General features: G+C 50.5%; 1 protein-coding gene across 1 annotated transcript in view; it reads right to left on the reverse strand.

The window, feature by feature from the left end:
• Positions 1-424: 424 nt before the first annotated feature.
• The window catches only part of LOC112263286 (5-aminolevulinate synthase-like), a gene marked incomplete at its 5' end in the record, with an annotated part of 66,140 nt that continues 41,859 nt past the window's right edge, over positions 425-24,705 (reverse strand). Inside the window, 2 exons of the mRNA XM_042304853.1 lie at positions 425-584; positions 4,019-4,190. Coding sequence (XP_042160787.1) covers positions 425-584; positions 4,019-4,190 — 332 coding nt within the window. The remainder of the gene's footprint in view (positions 585-4,018; positions 4,191-24,705) is intronic.

Genomic DNA, 24,705 nt, shown 5'->3' on the forward strand with positions numbered 1-24,705 from the left:
AGTTCACTACAGATTAAGCCTTGTCCTCCATGTTCCAGGGTAGTTCACTACAGATTAAGCCTTGTCCTCCATGTTCCAGGGTAGTTCACTACAGATTAAGCCTCGTCCTCCATGTTCCAGGGTAGTTCACTACAGATTAAGCCTCGTCCTCCATGTTCCAGGGTAGTTCACTACAGATTAAGCCTCGTCCTCCATGTTCCAGGGTAGTTCACTACAGATTAAAGCCTCGTCCTCCATGTTCCAGGGTAGTTCACTACAGATTAAGCCTCGTCCTCCATGTTCCAGGGTAGTTCACTACAGATTAAGCCTCGTCCTCCATGTTCCAGGGTAGTTCACTACAGATTAAGCCTCGTCCTCCATGTTCCAGGGTAGTTCACTACAGATTAAGCCTTGTCCTCCATGTTCCAGGGTAGTTCACTACAGATTAAGCCTCGTCCTCCATGTTCCAGGGTAGTTCACTGCAGATTAAGCCTTGTCCTCCATGTTCAGAGAATGAGTGGTAACACTCCTGACTGCTCTTGTCCCAGATCTTAATGGGTTTGTCATCACTGGCTGACACTGTCAACTGTCCGTCTGGTGAAAACCTGAAGAAAGGATTAACAATCAGATGCATTTTACACAAACTAATGAGACATGCTGAAAACAGAAATACTCCATTTGAAATACTATCCAGTAAAACTATGCTTTCAAAAAGTAACTGTATAAATCCCTGTAAAATGAAGGTTACATTTTTTTTTAAATACTTAACTTGTAATTTATACAGGCAGTATGATGTTTTTAGATTTACATTGCCTGTATTAATGGGGCGGCAGGTAGCCTAGTGGTTAGAGTGTATAGGCGGCAGGTAGCCTAGTGGTTAGAGTGTTGGGGCGGCAGGTAGCCTAGTGGTTAGAGTGTTGGGGCGGCAGGTAGCCTAGTGATTAGAGTGTTCGGGCGGCAGGTATCCTAGTGGTTAGAGTGTTGGGGCGGCAGGTAGCCTAGTGGTTAGAGTGTATAGGCGGCAGGTAGCCTAGTGGTTAGAGTGTTGGGGCGGCAGGTGGGGCGGCAGGTAGCCTAGTGGTTAGAGTGTTGGGGAGGCAGGTAGCCTAGTGGTTAGAGTGTTGGGGCGGCAGGTATCCTAGTGGTTAGAGTGTTGGGGCGGCAGGTAGCCTAGTGGTTAGAGTGTATAGGCGGCAGGTAGCCTAGTGGTTAGAGTGTTGGGGCGGCAGGTAGCCTAGTGGTTAGAGTGTTGGGGCGGCAGGTATCCTAGTGGTTAGAGTGCAGGGGCGGCAGGTAGCCTAGTGGTTAGAGTGTAGGGGCGGCAGGTAGCCTAGTGGTTAGAGTGTTGGGGAGGCAGGTAGCCTAGTGGTTAGAGTGTTGAGGTGGCAGGTAGCCTAGTGGTTAGAGTGTAGGGGCGGCAGGTAGCCTAGTGGTTAGAGTGTGCAGGGGGCGGCAGGTAGCCTAGTGGTTAGAGTGTAGAGGCAGGTAGCCTAGTGGTTAGAGTGTTGGGGCGGCAGGTAGCCTAGTGGTTAGAGTGTTGGGGCGGCAGGTAGGCTAGTGGTTAGAGTGTAGGGGCAGGTTGCCTAGTGGTTAGAGTGTAGGGGCGGCAGGTAGCCTAGTGGTTAGAGTGTTGGGGCTGCAGGTAGCCTAGTGGTTAGAGTTTTTGGGGCGGCAGGTATCCTAGTGGTTAGAGTGCAGGGGCGGCAGGTAGCCTAGTGGTTAGAGTGTAGGGGCGGCAGGTAGCCTAGTGGTTAGAGTGTTGGGGCGGCAGGTAGCCTAGTGGTTAGAGTGTTGAGGTGGCAGGTAGCCTAGTGGTTAGAGTGTAGGGGCGGCAGGTAGCCTAGTGGTTAGAGTGCAGGGGCGGCAGGTAGCCTAGTGGTTAGAGTGTAGAGGCAGGTAGCCTAGTGGTTAGAGTGTTGGGGCGGCAGGTAGCCTAGTGGTTAGAGTGTTGGGGCGGCAGGTAGCCTAGTGGTTAGAGTGTAGGGGCGGCAGGTAGCCTAGTGGTTAGAGTGCAGGGGCGGCAGGTAGCCTAGTGGTTAGAGTGTAGGGGCGGCAGGTAGCCTAGTGGTTAGAGTGTAGGGGCGGCAGGTAGCCTAGTGGTTAGAGTGTTGTGGCGGCAGGTAGCCTAGTGGTTAGAGTGTTGTGGCGGCAGGTAGCCTAGTGGTTAGAGTGTAGGGGCGGCAGGTAGCCTAGTGGTTAGAGTGTTGGGGCGGCAGGTAGCCTAGTGGTTAGAGTGTTGGGGCGGCAGGTAGCCTAGTGGTTAGAGTGTTGGGGCGGCAGTTAGTCTAGTGGTTAGAGTGTAGAGGCAGGTAGCCTAGTGGTTAGAGTGTTGGGGCGGCAGGTAGCCTAGTGGTTAGAGTGTTGGGGAGGCAGGTAGCCTAGTGGTTAGAGTGTAGAGGCAGGTAGCCTAGTGGTTAGAGTGTGTTGGGGCGGCAGGTAGCCTAGTGGTTAGAGTGTAGAGGCAGGTAGCCTAGTGGTTAGAGTGTAGGGGCGGCAGGTAGCCTAGTGGTTAGAGTGTAGGGGCGGCAGGTAGCCTAGTGGTTAGAGTGTAGGGGCGGCAGGTAGCCTAGTGGTTAGAGTGTTGGGGAGGCAGGTAGCCTAGTGGTTAGAGTGTAGGGGAGGCAGGTAGCCTAGTGGTTAGAGTGTAGAGGCGGCAGGTAGCCTAGTGGTTAGAGTGTAGAGGTGGCAGGTAGCCTAGTGGTTAGAGTGTAGAGGTGGTAGGTGGCCTAGTGGTTAGAGTGTAGGGGCGGCAGGTAGCCTAGTGGTTAGTGTGTAGAGGCAGGTAGCCTAGTGGTTAGAGTGTAGAGGCGGCAGGTAGCCTAGTGGTTAGAGTGTAGAGGGCGGTAGGTAGCCTAGTGGTTAGAGTGTAGGGGCGGCAGGTAGCCTAGTGGTTAGAGTGTAGGGGCAGGTAGCCTAGTGGTTAGAGTGTTGGGGAGGCAGGTAGCCTAGTGGTTAGAGTGTTGGGGAGGCAGGTAGCCTAGTGGTTAGAGTGCAGGGGCGGCAGGTAGCCTAGTGGTTAGAGTGTTAGCCTAGTGGTTAGAGTGTTGGGAGGCAGGTAGCCTAGTGGTTAGAGTGTAGGGGCGGCAGGTGGCCTAGTGGTTAGAGTGTAGGGGCGGCAGGTAGCCTAGTGGTTAGAGTGTTGAGGGGCGGCAGGTAGCCTAGTGGTTAGAGTGTTCGGGCAGCAGGTAGCCTAGTGGTTAGAGTGTTGGGGCGGCAGGTAGCCTAGTGGTTAGAGTGTTGGGGCCAGTGGTTAGAGTAGTGGTTAGAGTGGTTTGGGGAGGCAGGTAGCCTAGTGGTTAGAGTGTTGGGGCGGCAGGTTGCCTAGTGGTTAGAGTGTTGGGGCGGCAGGTAGCCTAGTGGTTAGAGTGTAGGGACGGCAGGTAGCCTAGTGGTTAGAGTGTTGGGGAGGCAGGTAGCCTAGTGGTTAGAGTGTTAGTGGGGGAGGCAGGTAGCCTAGTGGTTAGAGTGTAGGGACGGCAGGTAGCCTAGTGGTTAGAGTGTAGGGGCGGCAGGTAGCCTAGTGGTTAGAGTGTTGGTGAGGCAGGTAGCCTAGTGGTTAGAGTGTAGGGGCGGCAGGTAGCCTAGTGGTTAGAGTGTTGGGGAGGCAGGTAGCCTAGTGGTTAGAGTGTTGGGGAGGCAGGTAGCCTAGTGGTTAGAGTGTTGGGGCAGGAACCGAAACGTTGCTAGAGACATTCTGCCCCCTGAACAAGGAAGTTAACTCACTGTTCCTCGGTAGGCCGTCATTGTAAATAGGAATTTGTTATTTTAACTGACTTGCCTAGTTAAATAAAGGTTAACTAAAACATTAGTTAATTAATAATCACATCAACAGTATATGTTAGTAATCAGCATTTTCCCTTCTGTCAGATCAGTTTGTGTTGTCTCACCAACTCTTTTGGTCATTACGATAGACGGGACACGCTGATCTGGGACCAGATTAAGAAACATTTTGTTGATTCCATACAGCCATCACATTCATATCATTAGTTAATAACAGGTTGTTGATTTTATACTTATTTTATACTTATACTCTACACACCGGATCAAGTTCATGTGCTGGTTGAGGGTTAACAGAAACTTCTGTCTCTGAACAGTCCAGATTTTGAGGGTCTTATCATCTGAGGTGTTGACCAGCTTCTGTCCATCAGTGGAGAAACTGACGGGGCGGAGGGTCCCGGTGTGGGCTCGGGAACATCGTCGACTCACGCTTACTGAGAGGAATAGACACACAGGATATTCAACCAATCAAACTTTGTCTTCAGAAGGGAAATGTGGTTTGCAAGCAGGGTAACATGATCAAATACAGTCGTTACACAAGATCTAGTCAGGACCTAGGCCTTGATGGGCTGGGAGTTTCTCCTGACCTGACCAGGAACAACTCTGTGTCCTAGTTGTAGCCTGTTTTACTCGGTCAGGAAAACCTCCTGGTCTTACTCATAACCTAGGGCTCCTTTAACGGTACTATAGTATAGCTGAGACGATAAACCGAAAATTACCGACACCAACATCGCCCTCGTTTTACGAAGTATTTTGCTAATGTCAGTAAGCTTCATGATTTTGCTACTTCTTCTAGATTGTTCTAAAACTATTATCTGGTCAACAGTAATAGCCTATTCATTATGTTGATTCCTGCTATGAAAGTATCAGCCTGTCCTTGTTTCACTGTGGGCTGCTGTGGGAGAGAGCCACTCTCACTCCCTCTGTGAGGACGGAGAAGGGAGAGATTGCATTATGGGAAACACAAGCACTATGATCGTTACTCAAAATGCAGTTTGCTGTGAAAAGACCATTTTCAATGCAACTACAGCTGTTCTAGTTACAGAGAGGACAGCTTTCTGTGAGTGTATCATGTACTTCTCATCTCTATAGAGTTCTCTGCACTACTTTACAACCGGAGTAGACTGTTTGCTAGAATGGTTTTGATGCGCCAACAGAGTGGAGCCGAGCAAGGCTCCATTTGTAATGAATAGTATATTATATATATATATAATAGGCCCATAAAAGTTATTTTCCATATCGTGCAGCTCTTCCCCCCAAAACTGATGTTTCGGAATTTATTGCTGATTTATCGTTATCGCAACAACAACAACAACAAAACCTTGTTGCGATATGGATATTTGGTCCATGTCGCCTGGCTCTAGCCTACATCATCATCTGATTCCATACTCCCAGAAGTGTTTCGCTCCAACACTCTGCAACATGACCCAGATTCATCATTTCAATATTTCATGGTCTTGTGTTCTGTTCTCTGAGTAAATCTGATCCATCCAGGAAAACAGTGTTTCAGCAGCAGTCAGACGTTACAGGGGCTCATCCATGGGGTCTGGTTCTCTCAGGATAACAGTGTTTCAGCAGCAGTCAGACGTTACAGGGGCTCATCCATGGGGTCTGGTTCTCTCAGGATAACAGTGTTTCAGTAGCAGTCAGACGTTACAGGGGCTCATCCATGGGGTCTGGTTCTCTCAGGATAACAGTGTTTCAGTAGCAGTCTGACGTTACAGGGGCTCATCCATGGGGTCTGGTTCTCTCAGGATAACAGTGTTTCAGCAGCAGTCAGACGTTACAGGGGCTCATCCATGGGGTCTGGTTCTCTTCAGGATAACAGTGTTTCAGTAGCAGTCAGGACGTTACAGGGGCTCATCCATGGGGTCTGGTTCTCTCAGGATAACAGTGTTTCAGCAGCAGTCAGACGTTACAGGGGCTCATCCATGGGGTCTGGTTCTCTCAGGATAACAGTGTTTCAGTAGCAGTCAGACGTTACAGGGGCTCATCCATGGGGTCTGGTTCTTTCAGGATAACAGTGTTTCAGTAGCAGTCTGACGTTACAGGGGCTCATCCATGGGGTCTGGTTCTCTCAGGATAACAGTGTTTCAGTAGCAGTCTTATCGTTACAGGGGCTCATCCATGGGGTCTGGTTCTCTCAGGATAACAGTGTTTCAGTAGCAGTCATCATCGTTACAGGGGCTCATCCATGGGGTCTGGTTCTCTCAGGATAACAGTGTTTCAGTAGCAGTCAACGTTACAGGGGCTCATCCATGGGGTCTGGTTCTCCAGGATAACAGTGTTTCAGTAGCAGTCAGACGTTACAGGGGCTCATCCATGGGGTCTGGTTCTCTCAGGATAACAGTGTTTCAGCAGCAGTCAGACGTTACAGGGGCTCATCCATGGGGTCTGGTTCTCTCAGGATAACAGTGTTTCAGTAGCAGTCAGACGTTACAGGGGCTCATCCATGGGGTCTGGTTCTCTCAGGATAACAGTGTTTCAGCAGCAGTCAGACGTTACAGGGGCTCATCCATGGGGTCTGGTTCTCTCAGGATAACAGTGTTTCAGCAGCAGTCAGACGTTACAGGGGCTCATCCATGGGGTCTGGTTCTCTCAGGATAACAGTGTTTCAGCAGCAGTCAGACGTTACAGGGGCTCATCCATGGGGTCTGGTTCTCTCAGGATAACAGTGTTTCAGCAGCAGTCAGACGTTACAGGGGCTCATCCATGGGGTCTGGTTCTCTCAGGATAACAGTGTTTCAGTAGCAGTCAGACGTTACAGGGGCTCATCCATGGGGTCTGGTTCTCTCAGGATAACAGTGTTTCAGCAGCAGTCAGACGTTACAGGGGCTCATCCATGGGGTCTGGTTCTCTCAGGATAACAGTGTTTCAGCAGCAGTCAGACGTTACAGGGGCTCATCCATGGGGTCTGGTTCTCTCAGGATAACAGTGTTTCAGTAGCAGTCAGACGTTACAGGGGCTCATCCATGGGGTCTGGTTCTCTCAGGATAACAGTGTTTCAGTAGCAGTCTGACGTTACAGGGGCTCATCCATGGGGTCTGGTTCTCTCAGGATAACAGTGTTTCAGTAGCAGTCAGACGTTACAGGGGCTCATCCATGGGGTCTGGTTCTCTCAGGATAACAGTGTTTCAGTAGCAGTCAGACGTTACAGGGGCTCATCCATGGGGTCTGGTTCTCTCAGGATAACAGTGTTTCAGTAGCAGTCAGACGTTACAGGGGCTCATCCATGGGGTCTGGTTCTCTCAGGATACTCAAACAGATACTCAAACGGCTCGTTGAAAAACAACAACAAAAAATCTCACATTTATATTTTAAATTTCTTGTCTGCATACAAAGAAATGTGATAAACAGCATAATGTCAAAAAATGACTGGACTGAATGTGAAAATACATTATATCAGTGAGCTACTGACGACAATTATTCTCCAAGCTATCCAGGCTACAAACGTCCTAGTTCCATTCAGTCATGTCCATTATTCACACTCACCTATCTAGCCATTCAATCCACCAGAGATGATTCCATTACACATCATTTCATAGAAGGAGACAGCGCGCAGTGTCAGAGCAGAGCTTGTGTGTGTGACCCTTTTAAAATCTTACGCCACAAAAAAATAATGTGTCTTCACTGTCTGTTAGACATGTCCCATATCCCTGTTCCATGAAACACAACTGAGATACAGAACCGTAAAGCATCTAGTTATAGTGTCAGGGTCAGTCCTCTATGGTGGAGTGAGGGGGTTAAGACAGAGGACCGTCTAGGATCTAGTTATAGTGTCAGGGTCAGTCATCTATGGTGGAGTGAGGGGGTTAAGACAGAGGACCGTCTAGGATCTAGTTATAGTGTCAGGGTCAGTCCTCTATGGTGGAGTGAGGGGGTTAAGACAGAGGACCGTCTAGGATCTAGTTATAGTGTCAGGGTCAGTCCTCTATGGTGGAGTGAGGGGGTTAAGACAGAGGACCGTCTAGGATCTAGTTAGTGTCAGGGTCAGTCCTCTATGGTTGAGGGAGGGGTTAAGACAGAGGACCGTCTAGGATCTAGTTATAGTGTCAGGGTCAGTCCTCTATGGTGGAGTGAGGGGGTTAAGACAGAGGACCGTCTAGGATCTAGTTATAGTGTCAGGGTCAGTCCTCTATGGTGGAGTGAGGGGGTTAAGACAGAGGACCGTCTAGGATCTAGTTATAGTGTCAGGGTCAGTCCTCTATGGTGGAGTGAGGGGGTTAAGACAGAGGACCGTCTAGGATCTAGTTAGTGTCAGGGTCAGTCCTCTATGGTGGAGTGAGGGGGTTAAGACAGAGGACCGTCTAGGATCTAGTTATAGTGTCAGGGTCAGTCCTCTATGGTTGAGTGAGGGGGTTAAGACAGAGGACCGTCTAGGATCTAGTTAGTGTCAGGGTCAGTCCTCTATGGTGGAGTGAGGGGGTTAAGACAGAGGACCGTCTAGGATCTAGTTAGTGTCAGGGTCAGTCATCTATGGTGGAGTGAGGGGGTTAAGACAGAGGACCGTCTAGGATCTAGTTATAGTGTCAGGGTCAGTCATCTATGGTGGAGTGAGGGGGTTAAGACAGAGGACCGTCTAGGATCTAATTAGAGTGTCAGGGTCAGTCCTCTATGCTTGAGTGAGGGGGTTAAGACAGAGGACCGTCTAGGATCTAATTATAGTGTCAGGGTCAGTCCTCTATGGTGGAGTGAGGGGGTTAAGACAGAGGACCGTCTAGGATCTAGTTATAGTGTCAGGGTCAGTCATCTATGGTGGAGTGAGGGGGTTAAGACAGAGGACCGTCTAGGATCTAGTTATAGTGTCAGGGTCAGTCATCTATGGTGGAGTGAGGGGTTAAGACAGAGGACCGTCTAGGATCTAGTTATAGTGTCAGGGTCAGTCATCTATGGTGGAGTGAGGGGGTTAAGACAGAGGACCGTCTAGCATCTAGTTATAGTGTCAGGGTCAGTCATCTATGGTGGAGTGAGGGGGTTAAGACAGAGGACCGTCTAGGATCTAGTTATAGTGTCAGGGTCAGTCATCTATGGTGGAGTGAGGGGGTTAAGACAGAGGACCGTCTAGGATCTAGTTATAGTGTCAGGGTCAGTCATCTATGGTGGAGTGAGGGGGTTAAGACAGAGGACCGTCTAGGATCTAGTTATAGTGTCAGGGTCAGTCATCTATGGTGGAGTGAGGGGGTTAAGACAGAGGACCGTCTAGGATCTAGTTAGTGTCAGGGTCAGTCCTCTATGGTTGAGTGAGGGGGTTAAGAAAGAGGACCGTCTAAAACCTGGTTATAGTTTCAGAGTCAGGTGTCTGACCCCTCATTATGTGGTGTCTGACCCCTCATTATGTGGTGTCTAACCCCTCATGTGGTGTTTAACCCCTCATTATATGGTGTCTGACCCCTCATTATGTGTTGTCTAACCCCTCATTATGTGGTGTCTGACCCATCATTATGTGGTGTCTGACCCATCATTATGTGGTGTCTAACCCCTCATTATGTGGTGTCTGACCCATCATTATGTGGTGTCTAACCCCTCATTATGTGGTGTCTGACCCCTCATTATGTGGTGTCTGACCCCTCATTATGTGGTGTCTAACCCCTCATTATGTGGTGTCTGACCCCTCATTATGTGGTGTCTAACCCCTCATTATGTGGTGTCTGACCCATCATTATGTGTGGGTTGGTATTGATCTCTAACTCTTCAGCTGGTTGTTGACGATCCCTTTAAATCTGTTCTATTCCCTTCACACCAGATGGCAGGAGACACCAACAGTCACTATTCTGCAGAACATCTGACTCAGCTGAATAGTTGGAAGGTGAATTTTTATGAACTAAGAATAAACCGTGTGCATATCTATGATGACCTCTGACCTTTAGGTTGATATGTTGTTAAATTGTGCACAATAGTTTCTGATCTTGTAGAAAATATAAAGTATTTGGGGGATTTTGTCTCATTAAATCATTTTAAAACCCCCTCCAAGCCATAAGACTGCTAATCATTAGTTAAATAGTTAACCAGAGTATCTGTTTAACAATTTAATTTAATATTTAACTTTCTGCACCAACTCTTTTGACTCATGTTACTATTTATTACATATCCTGGTACCTAGTCACTTCATTCCTACTTATATGTCCATATCTATTTGAACTTGCAACCTTTCGGTTACTAGTCCAACACTCTAACCACTAGGCTATCCTGCCACCCCCTCATGTTAATATTTTTTTATTATTTCTTTCTTTCTCTCTGCATTGTTGGGAAGAGCCCGTCAGGAAGCATTTCACTGTGAGGTCTACTACACCTGTTGTATTCAGCATTTCACTGTGAGGTCTACTACACCTGTTGTATTCATCATTTCACTGTGAGGTCTACTACACCTGTTGTATTCAGCATTTCACTGTAAGGTCTACTACACCTGTTGTATTCAGCATTTCACTGTAAGGGCTACTACACCTGTTGTATTCAGCATTTCACTGTGAGGTCTACTACACCTGTTGTATTCAGCATCTCACTGTAAGGTCTACTACACCTGTTGTATTCAGCATTTCACTGTGAGGTCTACTACACCTGTTGTATTCAGCATTTCACTGTAAGGTCTACTACACCTGTTGTATTCAGCATTTCACTGTAAGGTCTACTACACCTGTTGTATTCAGCATTTCACTGTAAGGTCTACTACACCTGTTGTATTCAGCATTTCACTGTAAGGTCTACTACACCTGTTGTATTCAGCATTTCACTGTAAGGTCTACTACACCTGTTGTATTCAGCATTTCACTGTAAGGTCTACTACACCTGTTGTATTCAGCATTTCACTGTCAGGTCTACTACACCTGTTGTATTCAGCATTTCACTGTGAGGTCTACTACACCTGTTGTATTCAGCATTTCACTGTGAGGTCTACTACACCTGTTGTATTCAGCATTTCACTGTCAGGTCTACTACACCTGTTGTATTCAGCATTTCACTGTAAGGTCTACTACACCTGTTGTTAACTCTCTCTCTCTACATTGTTGGGAAGGGCCCGTCAGGAAGCACTGTTGTCAGAATGTTTTACTGACCAAAATACCACGAATACCAGAATTGATCTTCCTGGTTCCTCCTCTACGTGTAAGTGAAAAGCAGACCATATATGGCACTTCCGCGTTTAAATAGCTCATTCACATTTATTTTGGGGGTGGGGCCAAGTTCTCATAATCTTTCAGACTTTAATGGCAATCTCTATATCATGTGCGTCATGTGGTGTAATACTCATTCTGACCTGGAGTAAACTGGTGACATAATCCCTGTCTCCATCTATATAGTCCATCAACACCTCATCTAATCTCATTATGCGTCTAAGAGCTTTCAGGGTGAAACTGTCACTGCTTCCCCTGACCCTTCCTCAGTACTAAAGACCATCTGTTTTCTCGGAGTCAGGTAAGACCTCAGTCAGGGTTTCACTAGGTAGTCAGAGCCGAGTCAACTATCTGTGTCATTCTTTGTTGTTGTTATGCACTTGGTGCTTAGTGACGAAGTTGGTCACCGCCGTGCTTACTGTAAGGGAAACAACGGATGGACGAAAAGGATGAATAACAGGGAAGGAGTTTACCGTCTACAAAGAAAAAAAACAATTTCCTGCTTACACACACACACACACACACACACACACACACACACACACACACACACACACACACACAGCTGAGAAGTGTCACCATAGCTGATTGACACAATGGTTTCCAGGCAACATCACAATTTCAAAACAAGATTAACCTGTTCTGAGGGCCAGTCCTAAGATAATCATGTCTAAGTAGAAAAAAAATGAACCGTTATATAGGCAGGGAAGTCATTAAGGAGTTAGTAACGTCAATCAAAGAAACAGTAATGTCACTGATGACTAGTGAGATGAAGGAGACCAGTCTGGGTTGAGTTACCTGATGACTAGTGAGATGAATGAGACCAGGTTGAGTTACCTGATGACTAGTGAGATGAAGGAGACCTGTCTGACAAGTCCTGATGACTAGTGAGATGAAGGAGACCTGTCTGACAATCCTGATGACTAGTGAGATGAATGAAACCAGGTTGAGTTACCTGATGACTAGTGAGATGAAGGAGACCAGTCTGGGTTGAGTTACCTGATGACTAGTGAGATGAAGGAGACCAGTCTGGGTTGAGTTACCTGATGACTAGTGAGATGAAGGAGACCAGTCTGGGTTGAGTTACCTGATGACTAGTGAGATGAAGGAGACCAGTCTGGGTTGAGTTACCTGATGACTAGTGAGATGAAGGAGACCAGTCTGACAAGTCCTGATGACTAGTGAGATGAATGAGACCAGGTTCAGTTACCTGATGACTAGTGAGATGAAGGAGACCCGTCTAGGTTGAGTTACCTGATGACTAGTGAGATGAAGGAGACCCGTCTGACCAGTCCTGATGACAAGTGAGATGAAGGAGACCAGTCTAGGTTGAGTTACCTGATGACTAGTGAGATGAAGGTGACCCGTCTGGATTGAGTTACCTGATGACTAGTGAGATGAAGGAGACCAGTCTGACCAGTCCTGATGACTAGTGAAATGAATGAGACCAAAACCATAGAGCAGATGATGATAGAGACCCTTTATTCATTACTATGGACAGAACTCTATGTACACATCTCCCATTGCCTGCTGCTATAGAACCCTGACCTTTTCCACTGGCCACCCCTCAGAGCCTGGTTCCTCTCTACCCAGTACAGCCAGTAGAGGACTGGCGACCCCTCAGAGCCTGGTTCCTCTGGTCTACCCAGTACAGCCAGTGGAGGACTGGTCACCCCTCAGAGCCTGGTTCCTCTCTACCCAAGTACAGAGATGAAGGACTGGTCACCCCTCAGAGCCTGGTTCCTCTGGTGACCCAGTGAGAGTCAGTAGAGGACTGGTCACCACTCAGAGCCTGGTTCCTCTGGTGACCCAGTACAGATGAAGGAGAGGACTGGTGAGATCCCCCTCAGAGCCTGGTTCCTCTGGTGACCAGTACAGCCAGTAGAGGACTGGACACCTGATGACAAGTGAGAGAGCCTGGTTCCTCTGGTGACCCAGTACAGCCAGTGGAGGACTGGTCACCCCTCAGAGCCTGGTTCCTCTCTACCCAGTACAGCCAGTAGAGGACTGGTCACCCCTTGGAGCCTGGTTACTCTCTACCCAGTACAGCCTGTAGAGGACTGGCCACCCCTCAGAGCCTGGTTCCTCTGGTCTACCCATTACAGCCAGTGGAGGACTGGTCACCCCTCAGAGCCTGGTTCCTCTGGTCTACCCAGTAGAGTCAGTAGAGGACTGGTCACCACTCAGAGCCTGGTCCCTCTGGTCTACCCAGTACAGCCAGTAGAGGACTGGTCACCCCTCAGAGCCTGGTTCCTCTGGTCTACCCAGTAGAGTCAGTAGAGGACTTGTCACCCTTCAGAGCCTGGTTCCTCTGGTCTACCCAGTACAGCCAGTAGAGGACTGGTCACCCCTCAGAGCCTGGTTCCTCTGGTCTACCCAGTACAGCCAGTAGAGGACTGGTCACTCCTCAGAGCCTGGTTCCTCTGGTCTACCCAGTACAGCCAGTAGAGGACTGGTCACCCCTCAGAGCCTGGTTCCTCTCTACCCAGTACAGCCAGAAGAGGACTGGTCACCACTCAGAGCCTGGTTCCTCTGGTCTACCCAGTACAGCCAGTAGAGGACTGGTCACCCCTCAGAGCCTGGTTCCTGGTCTACCCAGTACAGCCAGTAGAGGACTGGTCACCCCTCAGAGCCTGGTTCCTCTCTACCCAGTACAGCCAGTAGAGGACTGGTCACCACCTCAGAGCCTGGTTCCTCTGGTCTACCCAGTACAGCCAGTAGAGGACTGGACACCCCTCAGAGCCTGGTTCCTCTGGTCTACCCAGTACAGCCAGTAGAGGACTGGTCACCCCTCAGAGCCTGGTTCCTCTGGTCTACCCAGTACAGCCAGAAGAGGACTGGTCACCACTCAGAGCCTGGTTCCTCTGGTCTACCCAGTACAGTCAGTAGAGGACTGGTCACCCTCAGAGCCTGGTTCCTCTGGTCTACCCAGTACAGCCAGTAGAGGACTGGTCACCCCTCAGAGCCTGGTTCCTCTGGTCTACCCAGTAGAGTCAGTAGAGGACTGGTCACCCCTCAGAGCCTGGTTCCTCTGGTCTACCCAGTACAGCCAGTGGAGGACTGGTCACCCCTCAGAGCCTGGTTCCTCTGGTCTACCCAGTACAGCCTGTAGAGGACTGGTCACCCTCAGAGCCTGGTTCCTCTGGTCTACCCAGTACAGCCAGTGGAGGACTGGTCACCACTCAGAGCCTGGTTCCTCTCTACCCAGTACAGCCAGTAGATGACTGGTCACCCTCAGAGCCTGGTTCCTCTGGTCTACCCAGTACATCCAGTAGAGGACTGGTCACCCCTCAGAGCCTGGTTCCTCTCTACCCAGTACAGCCAGAACAGGACTGGTCACCACTCAGAGCCTGGTTCCTCTGGTCTACCCAGTAGTGTCAGTAGAGGACTGGTCACCACTCAGAGCCTGGTTCCTCTGGTCTACCCAGTACAGCCAGTAGAGGACTGGTCACCCCTCAGAGCCTGGTTCCTCTGGTCTACCCAGTAGAGCCAGTAGAGGACTGGTCACCCCTCAGAGCCTGGTTCCTCTGGTCTACCCAGTACAGCCAGTGGAGGACTGGTCACCCCTCAGAGCCTGGTTCCTCTCTACCCAGTACAGCCAGTAGAGGACTGGTCACCCCTCAGAGCCTGGTTCCTCTGGTCTACCCAGTACAGCCAGTAGAGGACTGGTCACCCTCAGAGCCTGGTTCCTCTGGTCTACCAGTACAGCCAGTAGAGGACTGGTCACCACTCAGAGCCTGGTTCCTCTGGTCTACCCAGTACAGCCAGTAGAGGACTGGTCACCCCTCAGAGCCTGGTTCCTCTGGTCTACCCAGTACAGCCAGTAGAGGACTGGTCACCCCTCAGAGCCTGGTTCCTCTGGTCTACCCAGTACAGCCAGTAGAGGACTGGTCACCCCTCAGAGCCTGGTTCCTCTCTACCCAGTACAGCCAGTAGAGGACTGGTCACCCTCAGAGCCTGGTTCCTCTGGTCTACCCAGTACAGCCAGTGGAGGACTGGTCACCCCTCAGAGCCTGGTTCCTCTGGTCTACCCAGTAGAGTCAGTAGAGGACTGGTCACCCTCAGAGCCTGGTTCCTCTGGTCTACCCAGTACAGCCAGTAGAGGACTGGTCACCCCTCCAGAGCCTGGTTCCTCTCTACCCAGTACAGCCAGTAGAGGACTGGTCACCCCTCAGAGCCTGGTTCCTCTGGTCTACCCAGTACAGCCAGTAGAGGACTGGTCACCCCTCAGAGCCTGGTTCCTCTGGTCTACCCTAGTACAGCCAGTGGAGGACTGGTCACCCCTCAGAGCCTGGTTCCTCTCTACCCAGTACAGCCAGTAGAGGACTGGTCACCCCTCAGAGCCTGGTTCCTCTGGTCTACCCAGTACAGCCAGTAGAGGACTGGTCACCCCTCAGAGCCTGGTTCCTCTCTACCCAGTACAGCCAGTAGAGGACTGGTCACCCTCAGAGCCTGGTTCTCTGGTCTACCCAGTACAGCCAGTAGAGGACTGGTCACCCCTCAGAGCCTGGTTCCTCTGGTCTACCCAGTACAGCCAGTGGAGGACTGGTCACCCCTCAGAGCCTGGTTCCTCTGGTCTACCCAGTACAGCCAGTAGAGGACTGGTCACCCCTCCGAGCCTGGTTCCTCTCTACCCAGTACAGCCAGTAGAGGACTGGTCACCCCTCAGAGCCTGGTTCCTCTGGTCTACCCAGTACAGCCAGTGGAGGACTGGTCACCCCTCAGAGCCTGGTTCCTCTGGTCTACCCAGTAGAGTCAGTAGAGGACTGGTCACCCCTCAGAGCCTGGTTCCTCTGGTCTACCCAGTACAGCCAGTAGAGGACTGGTCACCCCTCAGAGCCTGGTTCCTCTGGTCTACCCAGTAGAGTCAGTAGAGGACTGGTCACCCCTCAGAGCCTGGTTCCTCTGGTCTACCCAGTACAGCCAGTAGAGGACTGGTCACCCCTCAGAGCCTGGTTCCTCTGGTCTACCCAGTACAGCCAGTAGAGGACTGGTCACCCCTCAGAGCCTGGTTCCTCTGGTCTACCCAGTACAGCCAGTAGAGGACTGGTCACCCCTCAGAGCCTGGTTCCTCTGGTCTACCCAGTACAGCCAGTAGAGGACTGGTCACCCCTCAGAGCCTGGTTCCTCTGGTCTACCCAGTACAGCCAGTAGAGGACTGGTCACCCCTCAGAGCCTGGTTCCTCTGGTCTACCCAGTACAGCCAGTAGAGGACTGGTCACCCCTCAGAGCCTGGTTCCTCTCTACCCAGTACAGACAGTAGAGGACTGGTCACACCTCAGAGCCTGGTTCCTCTGGTCTACCCAGTACAGCCAGTAGAGGACTGGTCACCCCTCAGAGCCTGGTTCCTCTGGTCTACCCAGTACAGCCAGTGGAGGACTGGTCACCCCTCAGAGCCTGGTTCCTCTGGTCTACCCAGTACAGCCAGTAGAGGACTGGTCACCCCTTAGAGCCTGGTTCCTCTCTACCCAGTACAGCCAGAAGAGGACTGGTCACCCTCAGAGCCTGGTTCCTCCTGGTCTACCCAGTAGAGACAGTAGAGGACTGGTCACCCTCAGAGCCTGGTTCCTCTGGTCTACCCAGTACAGCCAGTAGAGGACTGGTCACCCCTCAGAGCCTGGTTCCTCTCTACCCAGTACAGCCAGTAGAGGACTGGTCACCTCTCAGAGCCTGGTTCCTCTGGTCTACCCAGTACAGCCAGTAGAGGACTGGTCACCCCTCAGAGCCTGGTTCCTCTGGTCTACCCAGTACAGCCAGTGGAGGACTGGTCACCCCTCAGAGCCTGGTTCCTCTGGTCTACCCAGTACAGCCAGTAGAGGACTGGTCACCCCTCAGAGCCTGGTTCCTCTGGTCTACCCAGTACAGCCAGTAGAGGACTGGTCACCCCTCAGAGCCTGGTTCCTCTCTACCCAGTACAGCCAGAGAGGACTGGTCACCCCTCAGAGCCTGGTTCCTCTGGTCTACCCAGTACAGCCAGTAGAGGACTGGACACAACTCAGAGCCTGGTTCCTCTGGTCTACCCAGTACAGCCAGTGGAGGACTGGTCACCCCTCAGAGCCTGGTTCCTCTCTACCCAGTACAGCCAGTAGAGGACTGGTCACCCCTTGGAGCCTGGTTACTCTCTACCCAGTACAGCCAGAAGAGGACTGGTCACCACTCAGAGCCTGGTTCCTCCTGGTCTACCCAGTAGAGCCAGTAGAGGACTGGTCACCCTCAGAGCCTGGTTCCTCTGGTCTACCCAGTACAGCCAGTAGAGGACTGGTCACCCCTCCGAGCCTTGTTCCTCTCTACCCAGTACAGCCAGTAGAGGACTGGTCACCTCTCAGAGCCTGGTTCCTCTGGTCTACCCAGTACAGCCAGTAGAGGACTGGTCACCCCTCAGAGCCTGGTTCCTCTGGTCTACCTAGTACAGCCAGTGGAGGACTGGTCACCCCTCAGAGCCTGGTTCCTCTCTACCCAGTACAGCCAGTAGAGGACTGGTCACCCCTCAGAGCCTGGTTCCTCTGGTCTACCCAGTACAGCCAGTAGAGGACTGGTCACCCCTCAGAGCCTGGTTCCTCTCTACCCAGTACAGCCAGACGAGGACTGGTCACCCCTCAGAGCCTGGTTCCTCTGGTCTACCCAGTACAGCCAGTAGAGGACTGGACACCCCTCAGAGCCTGGTTCCTCTCGTCTACCCAGTACAGCCAGTGGAGGACTGGTCACCCCTCAGAGCCTGGTTCCTCTCTACCCAGTACAGCCAGTAGAGGACTGGTCACCCCTCAGAGCCTGGTTCCTCTGGTCTACCCAGTACAGCCTGTAGAGGACTGGCCACCCCTCAGAGCCTGGTTCCTCTGGTCTACCCAGTACAGCCAGTGGAGGACTGGTCACCCATCAGAGCCTGGTTCCTCTGGTCTACCCAGTAGAGTCAGTAGAGGACTGGTCTCCACTCAGAGCCTGGTCCCTCTGGTCTACCCAGTACAGCCAGTAGAGGACTGGTCACCCCTCAGAGCCTGGTTCCTCTGGTCTACCCAGTAGAGTCAGTAGAGGACTTGTCACCCCTCAGAGCCTGGTTCCTCTGGTCTACCCAGTACAGCCAGTAGAGGACTGGTCACCCCTCAGAGCCTGGTTCCTCTGGTCTACCCAGTACAGCCAGTAGAGGACTGGTCACCACTCAGAGCCTGGTCCCTCTGGTCTACCCAGTACAGCCGGTAGAGGACTAGTCACCCCTCAGAGCCTGGTTCCTCTGGTCTACCCAGTACAGCCAGTAGAGGACTGGTCACCCCTCAGAGCCTGGTTCCTCTGGTCTACCCAGTACAGCCAGTAGAGGACTAGTCACCCCTCACAGCCTGGTTCCTCTGGTCTACCCAGTACAGCCAGTAGAGGACTAGTCACCCCTCAGAGCCTGGTTCCTCTGGTCTACCCAGTACAGCCAGTAGAGGACTTGTCACACCTCAGAGCCTGGTTCCTCTGGTCTACCCAGTACAGCCAGTAGAGGACTGGACACCCCTCAGAGCCTGGTTCCTCTGGTCTACCCAGTACAGCCAGTGGAGGACTGGTCACCCCTCAGAGCCTGGTTCCTCTGGTCTACCCAGTACAGCCAGTAGAGGACTGGTCACCCCTCAGAGCCTGGTTCCTCTCTACCCAGTACAGCCAGAAGAGGACTGGTCACCACTCAGAGCCTGGTTCCTCTGGTCTACCCAGTACAGCCAGTAGAGGACTGGTCACCACTCAGAGCCTGGTTCCTCTGGTCTACCCAGTACAGCCAGTAGAGGACTGGTCACCCTCAGAGCCTGGTTCCTCTGGTCTACCCAGTACAGCCAGTAGAGGACTGGTCACCCCTCAGAGCCTGGTTCCTCTGGTCTACCCAGTACAGCCAGTAGAGGACTGGTCACCCCTCAGAGCCTGGTTCCTCTGGTCTACCCAGTACAGCCAGTAGAGGACTGGTCACCCTCAGAGCCTGGTTCCTCTCTACCCAGTACAGCCAGTAGAGGACTGGTCACCCTCAGAGCCTGGTTCCTCTGGTCTACCCAGTACAGCCAGTAGAGGACTGGTCACCCCTCAGAGCCTGGTTCCTCTGGTCTACCCAGTACAGCCAGTAGAGGACTGGTCACCCTCAGAGCCTGGTTCCTCTGGTCTACCCAGTACAGCCAGTAGAGGACTGGTCACCACTCAGAGCCTGGTTCCTCTGGTCTACCCAGTACAGCCAGTAGAGGACTGGTCACCCCTCAGAGCCTGGTTCCTCTGGTCTACAGCCAGTAGAGGACTGGTCACCCCTCAGAGCCTGGTTCCTCTGGTCTACCCAGTACAGCCAGTAGAGGACTGGTCACCCCTCAGAGCCTGGTTCCTCTGGTCTACCCAGTACAGCCAGTAGAGGACTGGTCACCCCTCAGAGCCTGGTTCCTCTGGTCTACCCAGTACAGCCAGTAGAGGACTGGTCACCCCTCAGAGCCTGGTTCCTCTGGTCTACCCAGTACAGCCAGTAGAGGACTGTCACACCTCAGAGCCTGGTTCCTCTGGTCTACCCAGTACAGCCAGTAGAGGACTGGACACCCCTCAGAGCCTGGTTCCTCTGGTCTACCCAGTACAGCCAGTAGAGGACTGGACACCCCTCAGAGCCTGGTTCCTCTCTACCCAGTACAGCCAGTAGAGGACTGGTCATCCCAGAGCCTGGTTCCTCTCTACCCAGTACAGCCAGAAGAGGACTGGTCACCCCTCAGAGCCTGGTTCTTCTGGTCTACCCAGTACAGCCTGTAGAGGACTGGCCACCCCTCAGAGCCTGGTTCCTCTGGTCTACCCAGTACAGCCAGTGGAGGACTGGTCACCCTCAGAGCCTGGTTCCTCTGGTCTACCCAGTACAGCCAGTAGAGGACTGGTCACCCCTCAGAGCCTGGTTCCTCTGGTCTACCCAGTACAGCCAGTAGAGGACTGGTCACCCCTCAGAGCCTGGTTCCTCTGGTCTACCCAGTACAGCCAGAAGAGGACTGGTCACCCTCAGAGCCTGGTTCCTCTGGTCTACCCAGTACAGCCAGTAGAGGACTGGTCACCCCTCAGAGCCTGGTTCCTCTGGTCTACCCAGTACAGCCAGTAGAGGACTGGTCACCCCTCAGAGCCTAGTTCCTCTGGTCTACCCAGTACAGCCAGTAGAGGACTGGTCACCCCTCAGAGCCTGGTTCCTCTGGTCTACCCAGTACAGCCAGTAGAGGACTGGTCACCCCTCTGGTCACCCCTCAGAGCCTGGTTCCTCTGGTCTACCCAGTACAGCCAGTAGAGGACTGGTCACCCCTCAGAGCCTGGTTCCTCTGGTCTACCCAGTACAGCCAGTAGAGGACTGGACACCCCTCAGAACCTAGTTCCTCTACCCAGTACGGCCAGTAGAGGACTCGTCCCCCTCAGAGCCTGGTTCCTCTGGTTTACCCAGTACAGCCAGTAGAGGACTGGTCACCCCTCAGAGCCTGGTTCCTCTGGTCTACCCAGTACAGCCAGTAGAGGACTGGTCACCCCTCAGAGCCTGGTTCCTCTGGTCTACCCAGTATAGCCAGTAGAGGACTGGACACCCCTCAGAACCTAGTTCCTCTACCCAGTACGGCCAGTAGAGGACTGGTCCCCTCAGAGCCTGGTTCCTCTGGTTTACCCAGTACAGCCAGTAGAGGACTGGCCCCCCTCAGAGCCTGGTTCCTCTGGTTTACCCCCAGTACCCCTCCCCCTCCCCCTCAGAGCCTGGTTTCTCTCTAGGTTTTGTCCTAGAAGAAAGCTCAAAAATGCACTTCATCAGTAGAGGACTGAATATGAATGGACTTCAATCATTTACAACAGCAAAATAATATCTGTGGTCACAGCATCAAATCATTTGGCGATCACTGCAAAGCAAACACTGGGAATTACATAACAACTGTGTGTTCAGAGAAATCAGATTTACATAACATCATGCCAGCTGGGTTTAAATACTATGAAATGATTTTGCATGTTGCAAAGTGCATCCCAAATGGCACCCTATTCCCTATATGGTGCAATACTTTTGACAATAGCCCTATGGGTCCCTGGAAAGAAGTACACTATATAGGGAATAGGGTGCCATTTGGGACACACTACAGTCATTCTGTTATAGCTCCTACTGAGGTCTATGTAATGGCTAGACACTCCCACAGTCATTCTGTTATAGCTCCTACTGAGGTCTATGTAATGGCTGGACACACCCACAGTCATTCTGTTATAGCTCCTACTGAGGTCTATGTAATGGCTGGACACACCCACAGTCATTCTGTTATAGCTCCTACTGAGGTCTATGTAATGGCTGGACACACCCACAGTCATTCTGTTATAGCTCCTACTGAGGTCTATGTAATGGCTGGACACTCCCACAGTCATTCTGTTATAGCTCCTACTGAGGTCTATGTAATGGCTGGACACACCCACAGTCATTCTGTTATAGCTCCTACTGAGGTCTATGTAATGGCTGGACACTCCCACAGTCATTCTGTTATAGCTCCTACTGAGGTCTATGTAATGGCTGGACATTCCCACAGTCATTCTGTTATAGCTCCTACTGAGCTCTATGTAATGGCTGGGTTGTGTGAGCATGACGCGGAACGCCATTCGAAAACAAACAAATAGTTTCCTTCTTGTGAAAGTTTTTAACAAGTGTCCCACCTACATCCTACATCTAACCCTACACCCCGTAAAAATATATATAAATAAGCCATTTACTGCATGGGCCTGTCATCATTCACTATTAACTGGACAGTCTGTCATCATTCACTATGAACTGGACTGTATGTTTACAGGCAGTAGGGCCTGCCATCATTCACAGTCATTCTGTTTACAGGCTAGGGCCTGTCATCATTCTATGTAACTGGCTGTGACACACCCACAGTCATTCTGTCATCATTCCTACTGAACTGGTCTGTGTTTACATGGCTAGGGCCTGTCATCATTCATTCTGGATGTGTTTACTGAGGTCTATGTAGGGCTGTCATCATTCACAGTCATGAACTGACTGTGTGTTTACCAGGTCAGTAGGGCCTGTCATCATTCACTATGAACTCATTCTGTTTACAGGCAGTAGGGCCTACATCAGGTCTATGTAACTGGACTGTGTTTACAGGAAGTCATTCTGTCATCATTCACTATGAAGGTCTATGTGTTTACAGGCAGTAGGGCCTGTCATTCATTCATAGCTGAACTGAGGTCTATGTTTGGACACTCCATTCAGGCAGTAGGGCCTGTCATCATTCTGTGTGTTTACCAGGCAGTAGGGCCTGTCATCATTATAGAACTACTGAGGTTACCAGGCAGTATGGCTGGACACATTCACAGTCATTCTGTTATAGGGCCTGTCATCAGCTCTATGTAATGGCTGTGTTGTTTACAGGCAGTAGGGCCTGTCATCATTCGAAAACAAACAACTAGACTGTGAAAGTGTTTACAGGTGTAGGGCCTGTCATCTTTCACTAAAACTACTATAAATGTTTACAGGCATGGGCCTGTCATCATTCACTATTAACTGGACAGTCTGTCATCATTCACTATGAACTGGACTGTATGTTTACAGGCAGTAGGGCCTGCCATCATTCACTATGAACTGGACTGTATGTTTACAGGCAGTAGGGCCTGTCATCATTCACTATGAACTGGACTGTGTGTTTACAGGCAGTAGGGCCTGCCATCATTCACTATGAACTGGACTGTGTGTTTACAGGCAGTAGGGCCTGCCATCATTCACTTTGAACTGGACTGTGTGTTTACAGGCAGTAGGGCCTGTCATCATTCACTATGAACTGGACTGTGTGTTTACAGGCAGTAGGGCCTGTCATCATTCACTATGAACTGGACTGTGTGTTTACAGGAAGTAGGGCCTGCCATCATTCACTATGAACTGGACTGTGTGTTTACAGACAGTAGGGCCTGTCATCATTCACTATGAACTGGACTGTGTGTTTACAGGAAGTAGGGCCTGTCATCATTCACTTGAACTGGACTGTGTGTTTACAGGAAGTAGGGCCTGTCATCATTCACTATGAACTGGACTGTGTGTTTACAGGAAGTAGGGCCTGTCATCATTCACTATGAACTGGACTGTGTGTTTACAGGCAGTAGGGCCTGTCATCATTCACTATGAACTGGACTGTGTGTTTACAGGCAGTAGGGCCTGCCATCATTCACTTTGAACTGGACTGTGTGTTTACAGGCAGTAGGGCCTGCCATCATTCACTATGAACTGGACTGTGTGTTTACAGGCAGTAGGGCCTGTCATCATTCACTATGAACTGGACTGTGTGTTTACAGGCAGTAGGGCCTGATATCATTCACTATGAACTGGACTGTGTGTTTACAGGCAGTAGGGCCTGTCATCATTCAATTAGAGAATTAGAGAGCGTGCTTTGCTAGAGCTCAATGTTGAAACAAATTCATATTTATCTTAACCTCTCACAACCTATAACTTCAATCATTGTAATATGACAAAGGGGAAAGGAACCAAAAAAGGGGAGAGCTAAACAAGATAATTTGAATGAGATTTTTTTTGAATGAACCCATTTTTTGAATTTGAATGAACCCATTTCAACATCGCCGACCCACGAGGAGTTAGCTGAAGAGGCTAGCTCCCAGGAGGTCCCCACAGAACCTACTCAAAGTGACTTACTATATATGACTGCTATAAACTCACTAAGCAAGAAGGTGGACACAAGGTTGGCTGATATCTCAAAGAGTATTGGGACTTTGACGGAAACTGTAAAGGCAACTAAGGGCAGGGTGCATGAGGTTGAGCAGACGATAGTCAATCACGAGGCCAGGCTACAGGACATAGAGAAACAGTGCACAACGTTCAAAAATTACAACAAAACCCTGAAAGCCGGATTGGAAATGCTTAAGTCTCTTTCAAGATGCCAGAAAATGTAGATATTTGGAATCCAGGAGGAAAGGAAACCATCTGAATTAGTCTCGGAGCTGATACCGGCATTGCGTCGGTTACCTATCACCCTATTCTAATTACGGACCACTCTCCTCTGTCCATGGTGCTGAATCTCGACAAGATGTCTACAGGTCGGCGACCGTGGCGCTTTAGATGCATACTTGTTGAAAGATGAGACTTTTTGTCAGTATTTGAGGGAGCAGATTGCCTTTTTCCTCTGAGCTAACGACACGGGGGAATGTTGACGACTCCACCCTTTGGGAATCTCTAAAGGCTGTGATTAGAGGTTACATTAATTCTTATACATCAGAGAGGAAGAAACGTGCCAATACTAGGCTGAGAGAAACTGAAAGAGAGTTAGGGGAACAGGAGAACGTTTTTAGGATGAATTCCTCGAATACAGTCCTTGAGAAGATCACAAAGTTGAAATATGAATACAATACCACCCTATCGAAACGGATCTTTACTTGCTAGAACACAACAAAGTTATTTTGAACTGGGTGACAAACAACATAAATGATTAGTAAGACAGCTAAGGCATGTACAGGCATCTAGAGCTATTCACAAAATAAAAGACAAGAAGGGTAAAACAGTAACAGATCCGCAGGATATTAATAAATGCTTTGTGCAGTTTAACTATCAATCAAAACGCGATGCTACTGATCCACAAACTATGGACCGCTTTCTCGCTGAATGTGAACTTCCTAAACTAGACGGGGGCAGCTGCTGCACTCGATGCAGGGATAACTTTAGAGAAAATTAACACAGAGATAGCACAATTTCCAAACAGCAAGGCCCCTGGGCCCAATGGGCATGTAATAATAAAATGCCAAACTCCATCAAACACTGTATGAGGATACAAAAGCACAGATCTTGAAAAAAGATAGAGATTCCGTGGAGATGTCGCCTTATCGTACCGTGTCGTTACTCCCCATAGAAAATAAGGTGTTGACA

This window comes from Oncorhynchus tshawytscha, linkage group LG02, assembly GCF_018296145.1.
Source record: "Oncorhynchus tshawytscha isolate Ot180627B linkage group LG02, Otsh_v2.0, whole genome shotgun sequence".
Lineage (NCBI taxonomy): Eukaryota > Metazoa > Chordata > Actinopteri > Salmoniformes > Salmonidae > Oncorhynchus > Oncorhynchus tshawytscha.